Here is a 23,197-nt window from a genome sequence, read left to right as displayed (position 1 = left end):
AATGCTTTGATTTGACTACTACGAATTAACTTTACTTCGGAAAGACAGACATACAGAAGAAATAATGAGGCAAAGTGATACAGAGGAAATAAACATAAATACACAAATAAACTTTCAACACCCTGCCTTTATCACCAAACTGATTTAGTAATTGCTTTAGCATGCTCCAAGGCTGAAGTCTCCCTGAAACATTATGATAATGAAAAAATAATATGTTGGCATGTTCTTATGAGAAAATTTAGTTCAATTGAGTTATAAATATGTTTAATTTAGCTGAATTGAGTTATAAATATGTTGAGTAGAGTTTAGGTTGCAATTGGAACAAAAAGTGCAAAGATCCCAAATTTGCAAGATCTGATGAGATTGACCTAACTAGAATAAATTAGTCATAATGTTTGATATCCTTATCGGATAGAGATGATCTTGAGGGCGCCGGAAAGCTAACTCAATTATCAACAAATTCATGTTTCACAAGGATCTTCGAATTCCAAATTTTACAGGGTCAAAACAGCTAGACAGATGCTCGCTTGACAGTTACTCAACACTTCGCTCAAGTGAAAATTTCGAGATTCATTTTTTCGTTAGGGTTTGGACTCTCTAAGTAGTCTACTCAAGCCCTAAGTATATATAGAATAATATACACGACTACTAGATCATGGAGAGAGGCCAAAGTTGTCATATTCTTGAGAGGAAACCCTAAGGAGATTTATTGTGCATTGAAAATAGAGTCTCTCTTGATAAACAGACTTCTATCATATTGTGCTCATGTTCGAGTACTGTTGTGTCCATTGGTGTGGACGTATTTGTTATCCAAAAAGATTTTTAGAGCTACCGTTCATGCAGAGATCGAGTTGGTGCTCGTGGTGAAACTATAGAAAGATTGATGGTCTGGAGCAACCGGGATATAAAGATTGAGTGAGATACTCATAGTATTACAAGTTAGATATAGTTCTTTCAAGGTTCTTGTAAGTTTTCTAAATTGGTTGTAACGAACTAAATTTTATAGTAGATTTTAGGTATTGACTTACACTTAGAGTCATTTTAGATTTTGAAGAGGTTCTTTAAATGAGTTTCTATTTCGTGACCAAAATTTTTGTGTTGATTATATAATATGTTGTTTATTGAGTATTCGACTCATTTTTATATGATTTTATGTTTTAAGCACCCCATTTGATAATTTTTATAAGGATAGAACAGCATGTCGAGACTTGGCCCAAGGAGACGAGATAGAGGCCTAGATAATTTGACATATACGCTCAGTTTCATAATTTTAGTTCTATAACTAATTCTTGATAAGTCCATGCGACTTGATTAATTTTAATAAGCGCTCCAAGCTCAGTCTCTCTTTTAGATTTTAGGTATTTTAATAAATATTGGCTTTATTTATTTATGAAATCTTTTTTATTTGGTATTTCTTTAAGAAGACAAATTTTAAAGTTACAGCACACCAGTTTTCTGATATTTCTAAAAATGGCTTTATTGATAACCCAGGGAACGGGTGTTACACATATTCACGATGGATGCCGTGAAGTAAATATATATAATAAAAAAAAAAAACAAACAAACAAATACGCAAGAATGGTAATAGATTACAGAATAATTTTCACACCAGCCTATATCGACTCCCATAATCGTTCAGTAATAGCTTTACCTTGCTTCAACACCGATGCCACCTTCAAGCATTCCTCAACTGATTCTGGTTTTGTGGAAGATGCTATACAATCACGTTTCTCATTTTGTTCCTCAAGATCTTTGTAAAGCTTCGCAAGATCTCTCTCAACTTTGTCAGCTTGTTTTCCAGGATAAAGACCAAAGAAAGCATCTGCAACTCTCTTCAGATGATCAAAGACAGATTGAACTTTAAATCCTGCAACTTCGCAAGCTTTCAAGCTTGTCCACCAAATGAGAAGCAAATCTGTAGTGATATCCACAACCTTGGTGTTTCTCATGCTGTATATGCAACCACATAACATGTTAAGAAAAAATAGTTTTACATTTGGACTTAGTGTGGATGCAGCGCTAATATCACCGTGTTTGGAAATCAATTGCCTCAGGATATGAGCAAACGTCCGAGCAGCCTTGTAGTGATCTCCAACATTAACAAACTCCTCTTCAAGAGCAAAGTAGTCATAGGGAGGCTTTTGATCCAAACTCCTAAAAAGTATCTCTGATCCTCCGTCCCTTAATTGATCTATAGAAATCTCTATACCCCGATCAAGAAACTTTCTAAATTTTTTGTATTCCTTGTCAGAAAGCCTTAGAACATTATCTTTCTCAGGGTCATTAAAGAATCTCTTTTCAGCACTAAATGTTTCTCTAATCTTTCTAGCCTCAAATAAAACCCTTCTCAATTCCTCACTCTCATCCTCATTCAGAGATTTTAAAATCTTAGACAAACTTAAATTCGGCTCACTTTGTTCTTCTTTGTTTTGCATCATCTGATCTTCTATTGGGTTTTTGGGCGGCATAATCAACTTTCCAAGCTGCCCAAAAGGATCCCTTAACTCTACTTGATCTCCATGATCTCCCCTTAGCAGTGATATTACCTAATAGCCAATAAACGTAAAGCAATATCAATATATATATAATTTATCCCTAATTGGGTTCTTGAATGAAATGAAATGTTCTTAATTAGAAGATCAAACTAGCTTTCACTCAAATTTTGAAAAAATTGGAATTTATATCTAACTTACCTCAGATATGACGCACCCAATTTCAGCAACAAAATTGCAATGATCTGTACATTGATAAGTGGGCAATAGTGGGTCTCTCTGATTCTCACAGACATCACAATAAAATTCATCGTCCATCTCATCTTCATGTTCAGCAAGAGCATTCGTAATAATGAGAGAATCTTCGAGAGAATCTTCTTCACATTTATAGGTAATGCTATTTGGTAAGGGACCACAAGTGTAATGGAGATTCCAATCACAGTAGAGACAGCTGAAGATAGATGATTTACAGGTTTTATCGCAAGCATTGCACTTGAGTAGTTGATCATCCGTTCTCTCCCTAAAATGTAGAAGGTGACTATGGGCCTCGTACTTTATGGCAGGCAGTCTCACACAAATAATGTCCAAGAAGAAACTACAATTGTCATGCTTACAAATGTAGGCGATGGCAGGAGTATCCTTGCAACAGGCATTGCATTTTGCACGAGGACCTCTCTGCTCGAGAAGGAAGAGAGGGTGATGCAAATGAAAGGGATGGTAAATCTTTTGTGGCAATTTTAGCTCAGCACAAGATGGATGTAAAAAGAAGGCACATGGTAAGCAACCGTAGGCACTATTGGAGCAGTATTTTCCACATACACAGCATTCAACTCGATCTGTAGGTATGTTAAGATTGTAGAGTACTCTCAACGGATGCTCGTGGCAATAATATTCTGTAGAATCCGAAACCACTTTAATATTGCTAGGCGTAGCCGGGCTAATATTAATGCATTCAGAATGAATGTTGAAATTACACTTGCTACAGTGAAAGATGACACTGCCCCTCTCACCACGCCGGCCACAATCATTACATGAGGAAACCAATGTTTTCTGGAAAAATATAGAGACTTCAGGTATGCATGTATTGCAATGATCATCATGTGTTTATGTTCAATCAAGATACAAATTTCTATCATAAAAATATATAATTAAGATCAAAAGAAAAGAAGAAAGGATTCATGGGAGAACTATATAGATAAATATAGCAAACATGCCGTGGAGAAGGTCTGAGGAATTAACAGGGACAAACCTTCTTTTTCCGCCTTGGAACCATATATCCTGTAGGTTAAATCATTTGTGCGACATTAGCTAAGTACTTTAATCCGGTACAAATTAATTAAATGTCATAACCATGAATATATATATATATATTATTTATATTCATTGTAAAAAGCTCCAAAGAATTTATTATCACTTGTAATATCAACGTACAATATTCAGTACCCCATGGTTATGTAACGATAGAACGTACCGATGAGATCACAGGGATGACACCAGTCATGTTGGACTGCTCCCCCTGTCTGGACTGGACGACAGCCTGGATGTATAAAGTAACAACATCGCATGCAACCATAGACCTTATCATTGCAAGATTCTCCACATTCCCTTCATGGAATTAATCTGTTCTGAGGAATATTCTTTAAGAATTGCATTCGATGTTCGTGGATTAGCTTGTCCCCACCCTCAGTAGCTATTGCAGAAGTATCCGGAATTATTTCTGCGCACTCAGGATGGACCGAAAAGTCGCAGTTGTGACATTCAAAGTAGTCTTGGCCGAGAACAGGCGTGATATTTTTGCAGACGCTACATCTCGATAGACCAACCTGTATCACGGGCATTGAGGCTTCAGGCGAAATTTAAATAAGTAATTCGTAATTATAATATAACATAATATAAATTATTATATAGAATATTTTTAAAAATTTTAATAAAATTATATTTTGTTTAAAATCTTTAAATACAATTTTTATAAATTTATATTTATAACAATAACTTAAAATGAGGTGGTTTTAATGTAAATTTTATACCTCAATTTAACAAGATCTTAAAAAAATTATTTAAAATATAAATAATTCATTATATTACTAACAAAAAAAGTCATTATATTAAATATTAAATTTAGTATTATAGAACCTTGAGGCTTGCACACATTAAAAATTATAAAAATTATTTAAAATTTTATTTAATAAAATAATTTTAATTTTAATTTTTTAAAATAATTAAAAAAAATACCTCATTTTTAGATCCGAAGTAGGGGAGCCGGAACCGGAACGGGATCCGGCGACATGAAAGAGGGTGTTCATGAATAGGAAACACATGATCAGTATCATCGCTACCTACTCGACTCGACATCTCTTCAGACGTACTGGCCGGACTCGATCAACATCTCCCTTATAGGTAATCTCACCATCTCTCTTCTCGCTCATATGCCCGTGATTTGAAGCATGCAATCTGATCTGTCTCTATCTCTCTCTCTCTCTCTTTGATGATCTCTCTCAAGAGCTGGTTGGCCTTGATCAGGTGATCTCCTGGCCACATCCACACATCATTTATATAAATATATAAATATATATATATATATATATATATATGCGCTTTTAGTGCTTAATTCATCTGTTTTGCTCTTCTTTTAAGGAAGGGATAGAATCATAAGAACTCTTTTTTTTTTTTTATGATACGAATTAACCAAAGTGGCACACCGACGGATTCTTTCCCAAAATCCATACGTCCTCGAAGACTTTATATATTAGACTGATCATTAAGTAAAAATAAATAAATAAAATTAATTAATTATTTTTATCAGTCAAAACTATCGGTTTTTCTATGACAATTTGCTTTGTCTATTTAATCTGTCAGTAAATATACCTTTAATTTAGTGCTTTATCTCTTCCTCTTCTTTGAAGCAAATTAAAGAGAATATTCTTGAAAACTCTTTTTTTTCTTTTTTAAATTGAACATCTGCCGAATAATTTTTAGTGTCCTTTTTTTTTTTTTTTTTACACTTTGCTTTGTCTTCTCTTTGTTCCCTCCTTGAAGCGACCGACCGAGAGATGGCATCATTCAATTCTAGCTGAGAACTCTGGGGTAAGGAGAATTCTCTTAAGAATCTATTCTCCATGAAATCTACATTCTAAAAATAATTTTAATATTTACAAATTTGGATTTTTGAGATTGTAAGTCATGTACCTACAATATTTGATATTGATTAGGAATCTAAAATATTTTAAGAAATATGAGATTCTCCTGTTTCTTATAATTTATATTATAGACATTTCGTAAGAATTATTTATATTTTCAAAACATCCATACAGTACTATATATATAATAATAAGGTACTATATAAACCTTTTTTCTTTCAATTTCTAAAATATAAACTACGTGCACTTTTTATTATTTTTTCTTTTAATTCTCATTTTTTAATTCACTACACGATTAATGTCATTTTGCGAGGGCAGCAAATTTGGTCGCAAAGGTCATTTTTTCATTTCCGTTATTTTATTTCATTTGAGTAAGAATTCTACACAAAACCAAACTTTTTGCGGCGACAATGATATCACCACAATTAATTTGCAAGAAAAAAAATTAGTTCTAACGACTTTTATGGCGATAGTTGTTTGACGCAAAATATATTGGATGATATTTACCTGTTTTGTGACAATTAATTAACTATTTGCGGCAACAATAAATTGCAGCAAAAAGATCACACTCAAAACCATACAAGTGGAAAAAACCCTAATCCCTAAAGTTTAAGGTCTTGTTTGGATACAAGAAGGCTCTCAACTCATTTATTCTCATCTCATCTAATTATTACAACTTTTTCAAACTTTCAAACAAAATACAATAAACAATTCAACATTTTCAAATAAAAAAATAATAATAACATTGTAACAATATTTTATTCAACTTTCATCTCATCTCAACTCACTATCTAAACCATCGTGACGCTAAATCATTTTTCGGGTCTTCTTCACACGCTCTGAACCCCCCCCCCCACCCCTTGAATTCTATCTCTTGCCAGCTTTCCTGTTCATTCTCTCTCTCTCTCTCTCTCTCTCTCTCTCCCTCCCTCCCTCCTTGTACCCCTGCAGTCTCTTGTCATCTCCGGTCGCAACTTTGTTATGCCAGTAAGGCTCCATCCATCCCTCTCGTTTGTCTCTCATTTCTCTCTCTTCATATGCATCTTTCACTTTCTTGGCTTACCAAGCCGTCATCTATCATCCCTCTCTCTTGCTACGCCGATGCGTTACAATGGCCACCTCCGCCAGGCCCTTGGGAAATAAAGTTCCAAGCCCCCTTGCCTCGAGCACCACCTCCTATCCATGTCTTTGTTTCTTTCTGTAACGCCACGTACTCAAACAAGTTGGAGAATTACTACTTGCCACCTAAACTTATTCTCCAACAATACAAATATAACTTCTAAAGAATCCATAAATATAAATTCATCTATTTAAACCAAACATATATACTATCACCTACAAGGTTATCAAAGAAATAATCCAGGAAAACAAATTAAAAACTTCACAAATTCTCCATAATAATATCAATCTCACAATAAATCAGATCAACATAAGGAAAATATCTTCTAATAAATACAGTACCCTTAGGTACCCAATAAACAATCATCGGTAAACAGTACCCACGGTTCCAAATCTTGATTACAAACTAAATCATCAAAATCATCTGAAAAATATTGTGGAGATAAGTGAAGAGTTATCAACTCAGTAAGTAGAGAACATATACTAATATACTAACATGAGTCATTTCACAGAGTTCAAAATACAGAACAAAACATTTTAGTTTCAAAATGAAGAACAAAAGCATGTTCTCAAAATATCAGAGCGACAATTCAAAATATTCATATTTCATTGTCCTTTGGCATAGCATAATTGAACATCATCGTCGTATCATATCATATTATATCAGAGCAACATATCATAACAAAGGCCATGTTTTAGCCTCGTGATAGGGTTGTGCTATTCTCGGTAGCCAAACTTAGCAAAAAAAATAGTGAATCTTTTCCTTATCATTCTCGTAGCCCCAAGTATGCACACAGTAATGATCACACAGAAAACCACATTGTTTCCAAAGTGAGTGCACTCAGAGACGAAGAAGTTGGTACCAACCATATAGCAGAGGCAACAGTTTTATACCCGTGGTAAGGTCAGAGCAGAAACAGAACCAGATACAAAATAATAATATAATGCTAAAGGTTTTCAGATGTCACATCATATCAAAACAGAGTATTAAACATAATCATATCATCTTAACATAATCAAATTAGATTTAGGGCATCTTCACATAATATGCACAAATTCTCAAATTTTATATTCGCTCTTTTTTGCATAGTTTAGACACAAAATGACAAAAATACAAAATGACAAAAATTTCCTTATGTCTATACCAATCATCAATAAAATATTTCTCTTTTATACATATTTGATAATACAACTAAATCAATGGTGAGAAAGCACTGTCCAGAACTGTTTTTAATACCCTATGACACAAATCAGCAGTAATAAACCCACCTAAATCACTGAGGTAATACATGACAGAAACAACAATAACCAAACAACAATTTGAAAAGGGAAAACTGTGAGAGGGGGAGACAGAACAGAGAATATGAGAGGGTGTCGAAGGAATCTTACTAGTGTGATGAGAGGCCACCTACGAGAGTGCCTTGACATTGGCGACGCTCAACGGGGAGAAGGGACGGAGTGATCTGTGTGAGAGGAAATTAGTGAGTGGTAAAATTCAAAGTGGGCGTGAATGAGTGAGTGTATGTGTGTGTGAGTAGAGAGAGAGCGAGAGCGAGAGAGAGCCTTGACAGTGGAAGCGCACGGCGTGGTGAAGGGAAGGAATGTTTTGTGCGAGAGAGAGGGAAAATCTTGTGAGGAGATACGGTGAGGTAGAGGAAAAAAGTTACACGACGACAGGATGGGGCAAGTGGTGACCAGCGTAGCAATGGAGAAGCAGAGTATTACCTAAGTGGCTTTTAATCTATATCTGCTGAAATGAACCAAGGTTGAGATTGATTTCTACATAGGTGATGCTCTTAAAGCAGAAACTCTTACAGTTCAATTGATCAAGCTAGGCTGTAGACTAGAGGCTGCCACAATTGCTTCTTTGATTAGTTTATATGCAAAGTAACACAAGTTGAAAAAAGCTCAGGAAGTCTTTGCAGCTGTTCTAGGTTCCCCTACTTATGAGAAAATAACATATAAGTCAATGATCGATGTATATGCCAAATGTGGCAAACCAGAGGAGGCGTACTCGCTTTACAAACAAGTAGCTGAGAAAGGGCATGATCTGGATGTTGTTGCCATAAGTATTCTACTGAACGCTTTGACGAGTAGTGGTATGAGCTGAAAACTTAGCAGACTAACAAAAGTTTTCCATTTCTCAATTTACAGTGGCAATTAGATGGTAATAGCATCAAGCAATGTGCAAAGCGCTTGTCTGTTTTATGAATGATGTGGTTCGAAACTACTGTGCATGTTATTTGAGTTCAAAGTCATAAAATAGGTTTAGAATTTTTTTTAATTCTAAAAAATGTATATTAATAAAGAGAAAGGATTTGTACATGCCCCAAATAGACAAGCCCCATACAAGCCCTTTGTAAAAAACTTAAAAAGAATAGGTTTTTTTACACTTTTTGTTTTACAAAGGGCTTTTATGGGAATTATCTATTTGAGACTTGTATCTAGCATTACTCTTTAATAAATATGCTTTTACCTATCAGGTGCAAGTTGTAAATACCTGTTTCTGCAAAACATGTGCTTGCAAATGTAGATATACAAGAAATATACTTCAAGCAGAACTTCACATATATCAGGCTCTTAGAAATTGCACCTTGAGTTGAAGAGCCATTTTTCCAGTGAAAAAAAAAATTCCACAAAATTTTAGTTGTCTACAGAAATTTATAATGTTATGCATCAAAATCCTTAGAAATTAGGTTATATCACGTCATGCATCTGAATGCCCATCTAGATATGATTTCGTGATATATTATCCATAATATAATTTTCGAAGGATCACAAAGGTGCTAGAAGTGGCAGCACAGCAATGCAACAATGCAAAATGGACAAAGGCCACAGGTCTTAAAAACTCAACTTTTGAACGGGGACAAACGAAGACTTTGGATGGCTAGGAAATGGCTTAGGGGTATTGGTGAGGCTAGTAGTGGTGGTCATTGGCCCTGGATGGCGGTGTGGGCGGCAGTCGAAGGTGAAAAACGAGCTAGAGGAGCTTCAATGGAATTCAAGTACACAGGGTGTATATAAGGGAAAGCACCGGACTATAAATGAGAGGGAAAACTAGAAGAATCAATAAAAACTCAGTTCGTTACAAGATCACTTTCAAACTCAGTGCTGATCTAGATATCTCTCTCATGATCAATTGTGGACCATGGTTTCAACAACTCACTATCAATCCCGACTTGTACCATTGTCGATCACCAGTTCACTTTCAGTTAGTGTCAATCACGTTATGGTCATTCCATCTCCTTACCTTGTGCCTCTTTGTCTCTCATAGTTGATTTGATTACTTTTGTTGATTGAGCCTATCATGAGTTTGACTTTCTTGATCCATTCAGTGAAGGGGTTTAATTTTTTTTATTTTTATTTTTATAAGTAATAAGAGATTTTATTCATGCAAGTAGATACGCATAGCCAAAATACACGGGAACTATACAAGCGGAAACACCTAAATACAAGCTATGAACTAGGAACTAACAATGTCTAAAAAAGAAACATTTAAAATATCCCCATTCAGTACAAGAGTTTTCATCCAAATGCAAAGAGTTTGAAGGAAAAACTCTCTAAATTCTCCCAACGAGCGTTCTATGTCATCAAAACAGAGTCCATTCCTTTCTAGACATAAACATCACATTAAGCTTAGAGGAACCATCTTCCAAATATCAGCAATGGGAGGGCTGCCCATAAATCCTTTTCAACGAGCCAATAGATCCACCACTCTCTCGCGCATCACCCAAGCTATACTCGACCTGCTGAAAATCTCATCCCAAATAGTCTTTGCCACGTCACAATGTAGAAACCAATATTCAATCGACTCCCCATCTTTCTTGCACAAATAACACCAAGTCGGGTATTGAGGGGTTGGGTTGCATCAATCTTATGTGGACCACATATAGGTATTGTAACGCCCGTCCTTGTGGTGAGACTTTTTATAAAATATTTTAAAAAAGATGACGGGAATTATAGTTCGATTTAAAACCTTTTTACTTGCATACCCAGGGTGCAAGACTCTACGATTATACAATAAAAAGTGTTTTGACAATAAAAGAGGTTTAAAGCAGAAAACATCAATTTTAATAATAAAAAGGTCTCTCGTACAATTAAAACTCATGCCTAGACTTCCGTGCTCCTTTGGGCCGTGTCTATCCTGACGCGTACTTCATTCTGTCCCTATGGGGCGAGGGGCATGCATAAAAATTAAAATGAGTCGAAGACTCGTAAATATTACTTCATACAGTTAAAATATAGCAACATAGGTTTTCTTTCATGCATTCATCATACATATACTATATGTGCATGTTTACGTGCTTACGTGCATTCCTTTGGAAAATGTTACTGGACGAGATTTTTCTTTATTAGGCTTTCTTTTCGTAAAACGTTTCACCCGTCAATGCCTTCATTTCTTCAAGAGTCTGTGCATTCGTGCATTCATGCATATATACATTCTTTCTTATCACTTTCATTGGCCGGTACACACTATTACGCCCTGTGTGTTAGGGTTAGCAGCCCTATGGCCAATGGATTCGCCAGTGGCCGCGGGTTGGAATCTCGTTCCGTTAGGGTGCAGCACTGGATGCACTACTAGCACTATGGCCTGGCATTGCAATCTGCCCATTCATTTATTGGGTACCCATTTTCATTCATTCATGTGGTCGTTATGTATTTTCATACATTTCATGCTTTCATTTCATTCTTTTGTTCATGCCAGCTCGAAAGAGCTGGGGCTTTAATTCATTTCTTATCTTTCATTTACATGTCCTTTCATGAGAAAACATTCATTTTCGTGAGAAAACATCATTCTTTTAAAAGCATGTACATAACATCGTCTTTTCGTGGTATTCGTAAAACATTCGTTCGTGGCATTGTAAAACATTTAAAATTTTAGCTTTCATGGCATCCATAAGTATCACCTTAAACGTCGTCTCTCATGGTGTCCATGAGCATCACCTCATGGCATTCATAAAAGCATCGGTTCATAGAATCCATAAAAGCATCCGTTTTCATGTCTTCCATGCATTTTCATCAGTTCATTGATTTTCTTAGAAAATATATACAATAGATACACCGTATAGTCATTCATTCACATGCATACAATTAATACTTTGGGTGCGTAAAAAGGGGCTGCCAAGTAGGGATTGTACGTACGTATACTTTTGAACACTTACCGTTTTCTTCCTTAAAACGTCTTTCGTTTCTTTTCTTTTCGTTTTCATTTTCGTCTATTTTAGAAAAACTCTAGAAGAGTATGAACGTAACACTTACCTTGACTCCATGCTACTTGCATATCATGCAGTCCATTCATGTGCGTGTCAGATGGCAACCTACATGCATACACATAACCTTAGCGTCATTCTCTATCTAGTTAAACTTAGGAGACATAAACTACACTTCCCTTGAAACACTCTCCTTCTATCCCGTGTTCTTATGTATTCCTTACTATGTTAAAACCTTCGGGGACCACTTACGGTCACCACATTTTCCAACTCAAGGTTTGGCCTTCAGTGCTCATCCACTAAAGTGAACCCATGATTCACCTTAGGAGTAAGACACTAAGACCTCTATCTCATTCTTCTCATTAATCACATTCCGACGCATGACTCAAACTGACTAAGTCATGCATCCCATCCTTAGACAGTACACCCGTCACTATCTTCATGCACTATAGCCCATACTAATTCTCATTCCCATCCATACAAACCACACGGTTCTAAGCCAACTCTGAGGCTTAAGCATTGTGCAACTATGCTTAGAACAGATTACCCATTACATATGGTGAATCCGTCTGGCACATGTGTCTCACCAGTTTACACATGTACTTCACCCCTTATCACCTAAGATTAATATATAACACGTTGATCACCTGCTTGTAGGGACAAGGGCCATACTCTGATACAACCTTCTCTTAACCCGGCTAGCATAACTCTTCATGCTATCCATCCCTTTTGACAGTTCATCCCAACACTTAACACGACAAGACTTCATTCATAATCACGTATTATGTCACGTCATACACCTCAAGACTATTCCTAAGCTACACCGTGACCTTGTCGCGTTACCCAAAATTCTGCTACGTCAATTCCTAACCCATCGTGAGTATGGTTCCCCACGTACTCCTATCACATCGTGACATCTCGTCACATTCCCATTTATGCCATTCACACTCTAACACTTCACCCATCATAAGCATGACTGTCAGTAACCACGTCACTTCGTGACATTACCCAGTCATGCTTCTGCTGCGCACTCTTATACTTGTTCTGCTACTTCACTCGTACTTCCAGCCATAAGTCAACTTCATGGTGACACCCGTCACCTTAGACTATAGGCCACATCACAGCTACTTTGGGACACTATTCCACAGTTCCCAACACTACTCATCACGTTCCACGCCCATCAATCATACAACCATCCTTATCTTTGCAACACGTCACACGGTGTATCGCTACACCTCATAGAGTACACTCCATGCATACTCCATTCTCACATGCTACGCCACATTACCACTATGGCGTACACACCATATGGTGCATTAATCCATCACATGGAGTACATTCCGCATGTACTCCCCTCATACACATCACGCCACATCACCATTATGGCATACATGCCATATGGTGCATCAATCCATCACATGGAGTACACTCAGCATGTACTCTTCCCATTCCACACACACCACGTCACCATTACAGCACATACCCCACAACCATACTACACAGCACAGTCCACAACACTTTACAGTACACTTCCCAACTACACCCAACACTTCACAGCACACTACACGGCACAACACATCTCCACACGACACAGATATACCCAACACTTCACATACGCAACACATCACAACATCACAACACCACAACTCCACAAATACCAACAGCACAGTCCACGTACGGTGACTATTTGGGCATTTGGATAGCTAGGTGTGGTCTTGGAAGGACTCGTGGTGGTCTTGTGATGGTGGCAAGGAGCGTAACACGACGGATCTAGCCGTGTATAGTGGCGGTCAGCCACGCGCAATGGCTGTCCATCACATGCAGTGGCTACCCACCACATTAAGTGGTGGTCCGGCTTAGGGTTGGACTAAGGGGGCTGCTTGTGTAGTCGTGGAGGCTCGGTGGTGCTGGTACAGCGGTCCACGGTGGTGGAGGGAAGGAATGGCCATATAAGAGGGGGGAGAAGCTCGTGAGAGAGTGAGGGAGAGTGTGCATGCATGGGTGGCAGATCGGGGCCAAGGGTGGTCGGGATGGCTCAATGGTGGCCTGAGGAGGCTGAAGATGGAGGTTACACGCCGTGGGTGGAGGGTGTGAAATCCGTGCTTGTGAGGGGGGAGGAAGTCGTGCGGTGGAGGGAGGCTATGGGTCTCAGGTCACGTGGAGGAGGAAGGGGGAGACCAGGAGGTGCCCGTGGTGGTGTCCAGTGGCTTAGGTGGTCGCGTACGACGGCGCTAGGAGCGTGCACAGTGAACCCATGCATGGAGGAGGTTGTGTACGTGTATGGAAGGAAGGTGGCCGCGAGGTGGAGGCCGAGCTCGCTGGAGGGTGATGGCAGGCGGGAGGGGAAGCTGTCGTGGAAGTGGTGGTGCCGGAGGACGGCGCACGGTGGTGCAGTAAGCACCAAGCCCATTCGAGTTGTGCACTGCCGAGGGAGAGAAGAAGGGAGCGTGGGGGAGAGATGCCGCTATGGGTGAGCTCGCCGGAGGGAGGTGGAGCTAGTAGTGGTGGAGGTGAGGGCTGCCAAAACACGACGGCGCCGAGCTGAGGCGTGGAGCAGTTCGACGAGAGAGGGGCTGCGTACTACGTACTCTGGGGAGAGGGATGAGAGAGAGAGAGCTGGGAAAAGTGAGGAAGAAAGAGAAGGGGTCTGGGTATTTAACTCAGTCCCTTCGTCTGGGGATACTCAAAACGATCTAACGATGGAGAATTAAAACACTGATTTAAAATGTATAAACATTAACTTAATTAAAATTATTAAAAGTAATAAGAATAAAATATTATTTAAACTAACTTTAGTTTATAAAATAATATTCCTTCATAATTAATAAAATGATGAAGTCTTATTTAATATCTTTAAAAGGATAAAACCATTTAATTAATAAAAGCTTTCAACATAATTTAAATCTCATAATATCTAAAATAGTTGAAATCATTTTAATAATGATATTAAAATGATTTCCGACCATTATAATATTTTTGGAGCTTTTTAAGAATATTATGATTGTCGTATTTAAAATCAATCCTAATTCAATAACACTGGGAATACTCCTTATATTCAATAACACTGGGAATACTCCTTATAAATATTTCCAGCATATTTAAAACACTGGGCGTGCCCTAGAAGTCACACGATATCTTTTGAAACACGCCATCGAGATTCGGCATGCATGACGAGTCTTGCAGTCGCTAGATAGAAAGGGCAAACAAATCACATAATCTCTGCCCTTAGAATTTGCTTACGTCAGAAAGAATGAACGTACGTCAAAAAGAGAGAAGAGTACGAAAGAAGGAATGAGCAGGGTGTTACAGGTATTGAGGGGTTGAGAAATTTGTTCAGGCAGCTATAAATGATGTAGGACCCACCTCTTATTTCTATCTCTCCAACCACTAGCTCTAGAGTTTGGATAGGTTATCAAAATAATCTCAAATTTTGCCAACTGTTACAATGAAAACTCTCACTCGAAATATTGTCTTCTAAAAAATAAAGTAACATGTTATATTCCAATATTTTCCCTTCTACCCCACCTTTTCTGTGCACCATGCCCATATGTATGAATATGTTTGCTTTGCCTTTGTTTCCATTGTCTTCAAGTTCTTTTGAATTTTTCGAAATTTTGGTTATAGGAACGTTTATACTTCTCTTTTATTTTTAGGATACAAGTAAGAAGTCCCCAATGGAGTGATCAATGAAGTTCCACCTATCAAGGTTGAGGGCAGGATTGTTGCTTGTGAAGGAGGTTAGTTTGTAGATTCTAATAGTTTTTGTGGTTTCTTTTTCATAATTTCCACTGAAGACGCCATTTGTGGATTCTTGGTTCCATGAATAGTAACTCAATCCAACACAAAGGATATATTTACAAGGGGTTTACTTGTTTCTGGCTTCAGACAACAATCTGGCACTTGGTCACCCAATTGAGTTCATATGCCTTGACCTTAATGAGCCAGCAGTCTGCAAATATTGTGGCCTACGCTATATTCAAGAGCACCACCACTAGGAGCCTGAAGTTAATTATTCTGCGAGATCTACAGTGACAAATTCCATGAGGAGTTGTGACATTAGCAAGGTGCATGTTTGTAGATGCATCTTCCATTTTCGTGCATGGATTGGTGGTTCGGTTATACGAACTTTGATGCGTTCAATGTTTAGTAGAAGTAAGGATTTGACAGCCTTTTGCCCATCATGTTGTTTGATGGGATCTATTATATATAAGAGAGCAATGCTAGGTATAAATTTCAAATAGACATGCCTCATGCAGGTCTTTTGTAAAAATGTGGGTTCCACTAAAAAAAATTACACTTTTTCATGGTGGGGTCCACCTTTTTACAAAGGGCCTATGCAGGGCTTGTACAAATAATTTCTCTTTATAAGAATGCATTTATCAATTTGTCTTATTCCTACTTGATGAAATGTTGTGATGAGTTTCGCAGTTAAAATTACCTCTGATCTTATACAAGAATTATAAACTTTTATTTATTTATTTGAGGGTTGGTTGTGATAGACACATTACAAAAAGGTACATTTCCAGGACATTATTAAAGTGTTGTTAACATTGGCAATCTTATATGAAAATGATTGTCCTGTAAATCTTGATGTACAACCTTTTTTCATAATGCTTTGATTTGAAAACTACGAGTTAATATTACTTTGGAAAGACATACATATAGAGGAAATAATGAGGCAAAGTGATACAGAGGAAATAAACATAAATATGCGCAAATAAACTTTCAACACCCTGCCTCTACCACTAAACTGGTTTAGTAATTGTTTTACCACTCTAAGGCTAAAGCCTCCCTGAAACATTATGATAATGTAAAAATAATATGTTGGCATGTTGTTATGAGAAAATTTAGTTCAATTGAGTTATAAATATGTTGAGTAGAATCGAGGTTGCAATTGGAACAAAAAGTGCAATGATCCCAAATTTGCAAGATCTGATGAGATTGACCTAGCTGGAGTAAATCAGCCATAACGTTTGATTCCCTTATCAGATAGAGGTAATCTTGGTGGCGCCTAAAAGCTAACTCAATTATAAACAAATTCATGTTTCATAAGGATCTTTGGGTTCCAAATTTTACAGGGTCAAAACAGTTAGACAGAATGCTCGTTTGACAGTCACTCGACACTTTGCTCAAGTGAAAATTTCGAGATTCATTTTTTCATTAAGGTTTGGACTCTCTAAGTAATCTACTCAAGTCCTGAGAATATATAGAATAATATGCATGACTACTAGGTCATGGAGAGAGGCTAGAGTTGCCATTTCATTGTATACTTGAGAGAAAATCCTTAAGAGATTCGTTGCGCATTGAAAATCGAGTTTCTCTTGATAAACAAACTTCCACATTTGTGCTCATGTTCGAGTACTGCTGAGTTCATTGGTGTGGACGTATTTGTTGGCCAGAAGGATTTTCTGAGCTACCCTTGATGCAGAGATCAAATTGGTGCTCGTGGTGAAACTATAGAAACCGATGGTCTGGAGTGACCTGGGTGTAAAGATCGAGTGAGATATTTGTAGTGTTACAAGTTAGATTTACTTCAAGGTTCTTGTAAGTTTTCTAAATTGGTTGTAGCGAACTAAATTTTATAGTAGATTTTAGGTGGTGACTTATACTTGGAGTCATTTTAGATTTTGAAAAAGTTCTTCAAATAAGTTTCCATTCTGTAACTAAAATCTTTGTGTTGATTATATAATGTGTTGCTTATCGAGTATTCGACTCATTTTTGCATGATTTTTTGTTTTAAGCACCCCATGTGATGATTTTTATGATGATAGAACTGCAGGACAAGACTTGGGCCAAGGAGACGAGACAGAGGCCTAGATAGCTTATGACATATATGCTTAGTTTCATAATTTTAGTTTAATAACTTATTCTTCCATGCAACTTGATTGATTTTAATAAGCAATAATAAGCAATCCCAGTGCACTCTCTTTTAGATTTTAAGTATTTTAATAAAGAGTATTAACTTTATTTATTTAGGAAATTTTTTTTATCTGGTGTTTCTTTAAGAAAAAAAATAAGTCAGAGTCAATAGCACACCGGTTTCCTGATATTTCTAAAAATGCATGGCTTTATTCATAACCCTAGGGAACGGGTGTTTCACATATTCACAATGGATGCAGTGAAGTAAATATTAAAACAAACAAACAAACAAATACGCAAGACTGGTAATAGATTACAGAATAATTTTCACACCAGCCTATATCAACTCCCATAATCGTTCAGTAATAGCTTTACCTTGCTTCAACACCGATGCCTCCCTCAAGCATTCGTCAACTAAGTCACGTTTTGTAGAAAATGCTATACAATCATGTTTCCGTTTTAGTTCCGCAAGATCTCTCTCAACTTTGTCTGCTTGTTTTCCAACATAAAGACCAAAGAAAGCATCTGCAACTCTCTTCAGATGATCGAAGACAGATTGAACTTCAAATCCTGCAACTTGGCAAGTTCGCAAGATTGTCCACCAAATGAGAAGCAAATCTGTGGTGATATCCACAACCTTGGTGTTTCTCATGCTGTAAATGCAACCACATAACATGTTAAGAAAAAATAGTTTTACATTTGGACTTAGTGTGGATGCAGCGCTAATATCACCGTGTTTGGAAATCAATTGCCTCAGGATATGAGCAAACGTCCGAGCAGCCTTGTAGTGATCTCCAACATTAACAACCTCCTCTTCAAGAGCAAAGTAGACATAGGGAGGCTTTTGATCCAAACTCCTAAAAAGTACCTCTGATCCTGATCCGTCCCTTAATTGATCTATAGAAATCTCTATGCCGCGATCAAGAAACTTTATAAATTGTGTGTAATCCTTGTCAGAAAACCTTAGAACATTATCTTTCTCAGGGTCATTAAAGAATCTCTCTTCAGCACTAAATGTTTCTCTAATTTTTCTAGCCTCTAAAACCCTTGTCAATTCCTTACTCTCATCTTCATTCAAGGATTTTAAAATTTTAGACAACCTTAAAGTCGGCTCACTTTGGTCTTCTTTGTTTTGCTTCATCTGATCTTCTATTGTGTTTTTGGGCGGCATAATCAACTTTCCATGCTGCCCAAAAGGATCCCTTAACTCTACATGATCTCCACGATCTCCCCTTAGCAGTGATATTACCTAATAGCCAATAAACGTAAAGCAATATCAATATATATATAATTTATCCCTAACTGGATTCTTGAATGAAATGAAAGGTTCTTAATTAGAAGATCAAACTAGCTTTCACTTTCAAATTTTGAAAAATTGGAATTTATATCTAACTTACCTCAGATATGACGCACCCAACTTCAGCAACAAAATTGCAATGATCTGTACATTGATAAGTGGGCAATAGTGGGTCTCTCTGTTTCTCACAGACATCACAATAAAATTCATCATCCATCTCATCTTCATGTTCAGCAAGAGCATTCGTAACAACGAGAGAATCTTCGAGAGAATCTTCGTCATATTTATAGGTAATGCTAATTGGTAATGGACCACAAGTGTAATGGAGATTCCAATCACAGTAGAGACAGCTGAAGATAGATGATTCACAGGTTTTATCGCAAGCATTGCACTTGAGTTTATCATGATCCGTTCTCTCCCTAAAATGTAGAAGGTGACTGTGGGCCTCGTACTCTATGGCAGGCAGTCTCACTTCGCCACAAATAATGTCCAAGGAGAAACTACAATTGTCATGCTTACAAATGTAGGCGATGGCACGAGTATCCTTGCGACAGGCATTGCATTTTGCAGGAGAACCTCTATGCTCAAGAAGGAAGAGTGGGTGATACAAATGAAAGGGATGGTAGATCTTTTGAGGCAATTTTAGCTCAGCACATGATGGATGTAAAAAGAAGGCACATGGTAAGCAACCGTAGGCACTATTGGAGCAGTATTTTCCACATACACTACATTCAACTCGATCTGTAGGTATGTTAAGATTGTAGAGTGTCAACGGATGCTCGTGGCAATAATATTCTGTAGAATCCGAAACCACTTTAATATTGCTAGGCGTAGCCGGGCTAATATTAATGCATTCAGAATGAATGTTGAAATTACACTTGCTACAGTGAAAGATGACACTGCCCCTCTCACCACGCCGGCCACAAACATTACAGGAAACCAATGTGCTCTGGAAGAATATAGAGACAGCTTCAGGTATGCATGTATTGCAATGATCATCATGTGTTCATGTTCAATCAAGATACAAATTTCTATCATAAAAATATATAATTAAGATCAAAAGAAAAGAAGAAAGGATGCATGCATGGGAGAACCGGTGACGGGAGATCTATATAGATATGTATAGGAAACATGCCGTGGAGAAGGTCTGAGGAATTAACTGGCCGGACATACCTGATCATTATTCTTGTTCCGCTTGTGAACCATATATCCTGTAGGTTAATTAATCATTTGTGCGACATTAGCTAAGTACTTCAATCCGGTACAAATTAATTAAATGTCATAACCATGAATATATATATATATATATATATATATTCAGTAGCACCCCATGGTCATGTAACGATAGAACGTACCGATGAGATCACAGGGATGACACCAGTCATGTTGGACTACTCCCCCCGTCTGGACAGGACGACAGCCTGGATGTATAAAGTAACAACATCGAATGCAACCATAGACGTCCCTATATATGCAAGATCCTCCACATTCGCTGCATGGAAATGATCTGCCCCGAGGAATATACTGTAAGAATTGCATTGGATGTTCGTGGATTAGCTTGTCCCCACCCTCAGTAGCTATTTCAAAAGTATTCGGACCTATTCCTCCGCAGTCACTATGGATCCAAAAGTCGCAGTTGTGACACTTACTGTAGGGAGTACCGTTGCTAACTTCTTTGCAGACGCCACAGGTTTTCCATGTACCCTGGTACCGCGGTTGCCAAATTTGAGTAAGAGATTCGTAATTATAATATAATACAATATAAATTATTATATAGAATATTTTCAAAATTTTCAATAAAATGGGAATCTTTAAATAAAATTTTTGTGAATTTATATTTACAACAATAACTTAAAATGAGGTTTCAATACAAATTTTGTACCTCAATTTAATGAGTTTTTGAAAAAATTATTTAAAATATAAATAATTCATTATATTATTTATAAAAAAAAATCATTTTGGAGGGGGTGGGACATTGGGCAATTGCCTTACCTTTGGAGGCGGTAATGGGGGTGTTATCCGGCCCGGAAAATACTCATGACGGTATCCGAAAAGAGGGTGTTCATGAAAAGTATACAAACGAGGAAATTGACTTATGATCAACGTCATCTCTCTTCTCGCTCATACGGCGCCCGTGATTTCAAGCATGCAATCTCCGTCTCCTATCTCTTTCTGATCACTCTGATGATCTCTCTCAAGAGCTCGTTGGCCTTGATCAGGTGATCTCCCAACATCCACGCATCATTTATATATATATATGATCTCTTGCATGCATGAGTACTCTCCTTGATTCCTTGCTTGCTATTCTTCTCTTTTCTGATTGTTGGGGCCAAGATAATGATTTGTAAAAAAATAAAAAAATAAGAGAAAATATATTAATAATGATGCTATAGATTGAGTGCATTGCACGTCATCACGAACTTATGACAATTTCCTTTGTCTATTTAATCTAGTGTTTTATGATCTCTTTCTCTTCTTTGAAGCAAATTAAAGAGAATATTCTTGAAATCTTTTTGTTTCTATTTTAAATTGATTATCATCGCTGCCGAATAATTTTTGGTGTCCTTTTTTTTTGTTTTCACTTTGCTTTGTCTCCCCTTTGTTCCCTCCTTAAGCGATCAAGAGATGGCATCAATCAATTCTTGAGAACTCGGGGTAAGGAGAATTCTCTTAAGAATCTATTCTCCATGAAATCTACATTCTAAAAATAATTTTAATATTCACAAATTTGGATTTTTGAGATTGTAAGTGTACCCACATTTACCTATTTTGCGACGATTATTTAACTATTTGCGACAACGAAAAATCGCACCAAAAAAATCACACTTAAAACCATACAAGTGGAAAAAACCCTAATCCCTAAAGTTTCAGGTCTTGTTTGGATACAAGAAGCATCTAAACTCATTTCTTCTCATCTCATTTAATCATTACAACTTTTTCAAACTTCCAAATAAAATACAATAAACAATTCAACTTTCAACTTTTAACGTCCATCTCATCTCAACTCACTATCCAAACCGGCATGACGCTAAATCATTTTTATGTTCTTCTTCACACGCTCTGAACCCCCACCCCCTGAATTCTTTCTCTTGCCAACTCTTCTGTTCGTTCTATCTCTCCTTGCACCACTGCGGTCCTTTGCCATCACCGATAGCAGCTTTGTCATGCCAATAAGTCTTCATACATCCCTCTCGTTTGTCTCTCATTTCTCTATCTTCATATGCATCTCTCACTTTCTCCGCTTACCAAGCCGTCGTCTATCGTCCCTCTCTCTTGCTGCGCTATTGCATTACAACGGCCACCTCCGCCAAGCCCTTGGACCATAAAGGTCCAAGCCCCCTTGCGTCAAGCACTACCCCCTGTCCATGTCTCTGTTTCTTTCTATAACGCCCTGTACTCAGATGGGTCGGAGAATTACTACTTGTCACCTAAAATTATTTTCCAACAATACAAATACAATTTCTAAAAAATCCATAAACATAAATTCATCTATTTAAACCAAACATATATATCATCCCCTACAAGGTTATCAACAAAATAATCCAATAAAACAAATTAATAACTCCACAAATTCTCCATAATAATATCGATCTCACAATAAATCAGATCAACATAAAGAAAATATCTTCTAATAATTATAGTACCCTTAGGTACTCAATAAACAAGCATTAGCTAAACCCTACCTACGCTTCCTAAGCTTGATTTAAAGCTAAATCATCAAAATCGTTTGAAAAATATTGTGAAGATAAGTAGTGAGTTATCATAAACTCAGTAAGCAAAAAACATATACAAGTATATAAACACGAGCCTTTTCACGAAGTTCAGAATACAGAACAAAACATTTTAGTTTCAGAATACAAAGCAAAAATATGTTCTCAAAATATCAGAGCGACAATTCAAAATATTCATATTTCAAAATCCTATGGAAAAGCATAACTGAACATCATCGTCGTATCATATCATATTATATCAGAGCATCATATCATAACAAAGATCATGTTTGAGCCCTATGGTAGGATTATGCTATCCCCAGTGGCTAAATCGGGAAAAAACAGAAGTGAATCTTCCCATTAACATTCTCGG

The 23,197-nt window shown here is 37.2% G+C and overlaps 2 protein-coding genes across 3 annotated transcripts; both read right to left on the bottom strand.

Moving 5' to 3' along the window:
- Nucleotides 1–1,451: 1,451 nt before the first annotated feature.
- LOC108988349 lies at nt 1,452–5,016 on the bottom strand. 2 transcript variants are annotated; one of them, XM_018961589.2, is made up of 5 exons: nt 4,725–5,016; nt 3,964–4,315; nt 3,742–3,770; nt 2,694–3,542; nt 1,479–2,546 (listed from the first exon to the last, which is right to left on the bottom strand). In XM_018961589.2, exons 2-5 carry the CDS (start codon nt 4,055–4,057, stop codon nt 1,614–1,616), a joined length of 1,905 nt encoding a protein of 634 aa, XP_018817134.2. In that variant the 5' UTR covers nt 4,058–4,315; nt 4,725–5,016; the 3' UTR covers nt 1,479–1,613. The 2 variants fall into 2 exon arrangements, with proteins under 2 accessions (XP_035540563.1, XP_018817134.2); XM_035684670.1 differs by lacking the exon at nt 3,742–3,770 and having other exon boundaries at nt 1,452–2,546.
- A 13,011-nt stretch (nt 5,017–18,027) lies between these two features.
- LOC108988348 lies at nt 18,028–21,319 on the bottom strand. Its single transcript, XM_018961588.2, has 5 exons — nt 21,107–21,319; nt 20,470–20,818; nt 20,288–20,325; nt 19,215–20,063; nt 18,028–19,066 (listed from the first exon to the last, which is right to left on the bottom strand). Exons 1-5 carry the CDS (start codon nt 21,221–21,223, stop codon nt 18,155–18,157), a joined length of 2,265 nt encoding a protein of 754 aa, XP_018817133.1. The 5' UTR covers nt 21,224–21,319; the 3' UTR covers nt 18,028–18,154.
- Nucleotides 21,320–23,197: the final 1,878 nt, after the last annotated feature.

The sequence above is a fragment of the Juglans regia genome, chromosome 13 (assembly GCF_001411555.2).
Source record: "Juglans regia cultivar Chandler chromosome 13, Walnut 2.0, whole genome shotgun sequence".
NCBI classification, from domain to species: domain Eukaryota; kingdom Viridiplantae; phylum Streptophyta; class Magnoliopsida; order Fagales; family Juglandaceae; genus Juglans; species Juglans regia.
Note: the sequence above shows the minus strand (reverse complement) of the source record. Positions and strands in the feature narration are given on the sequence as shown.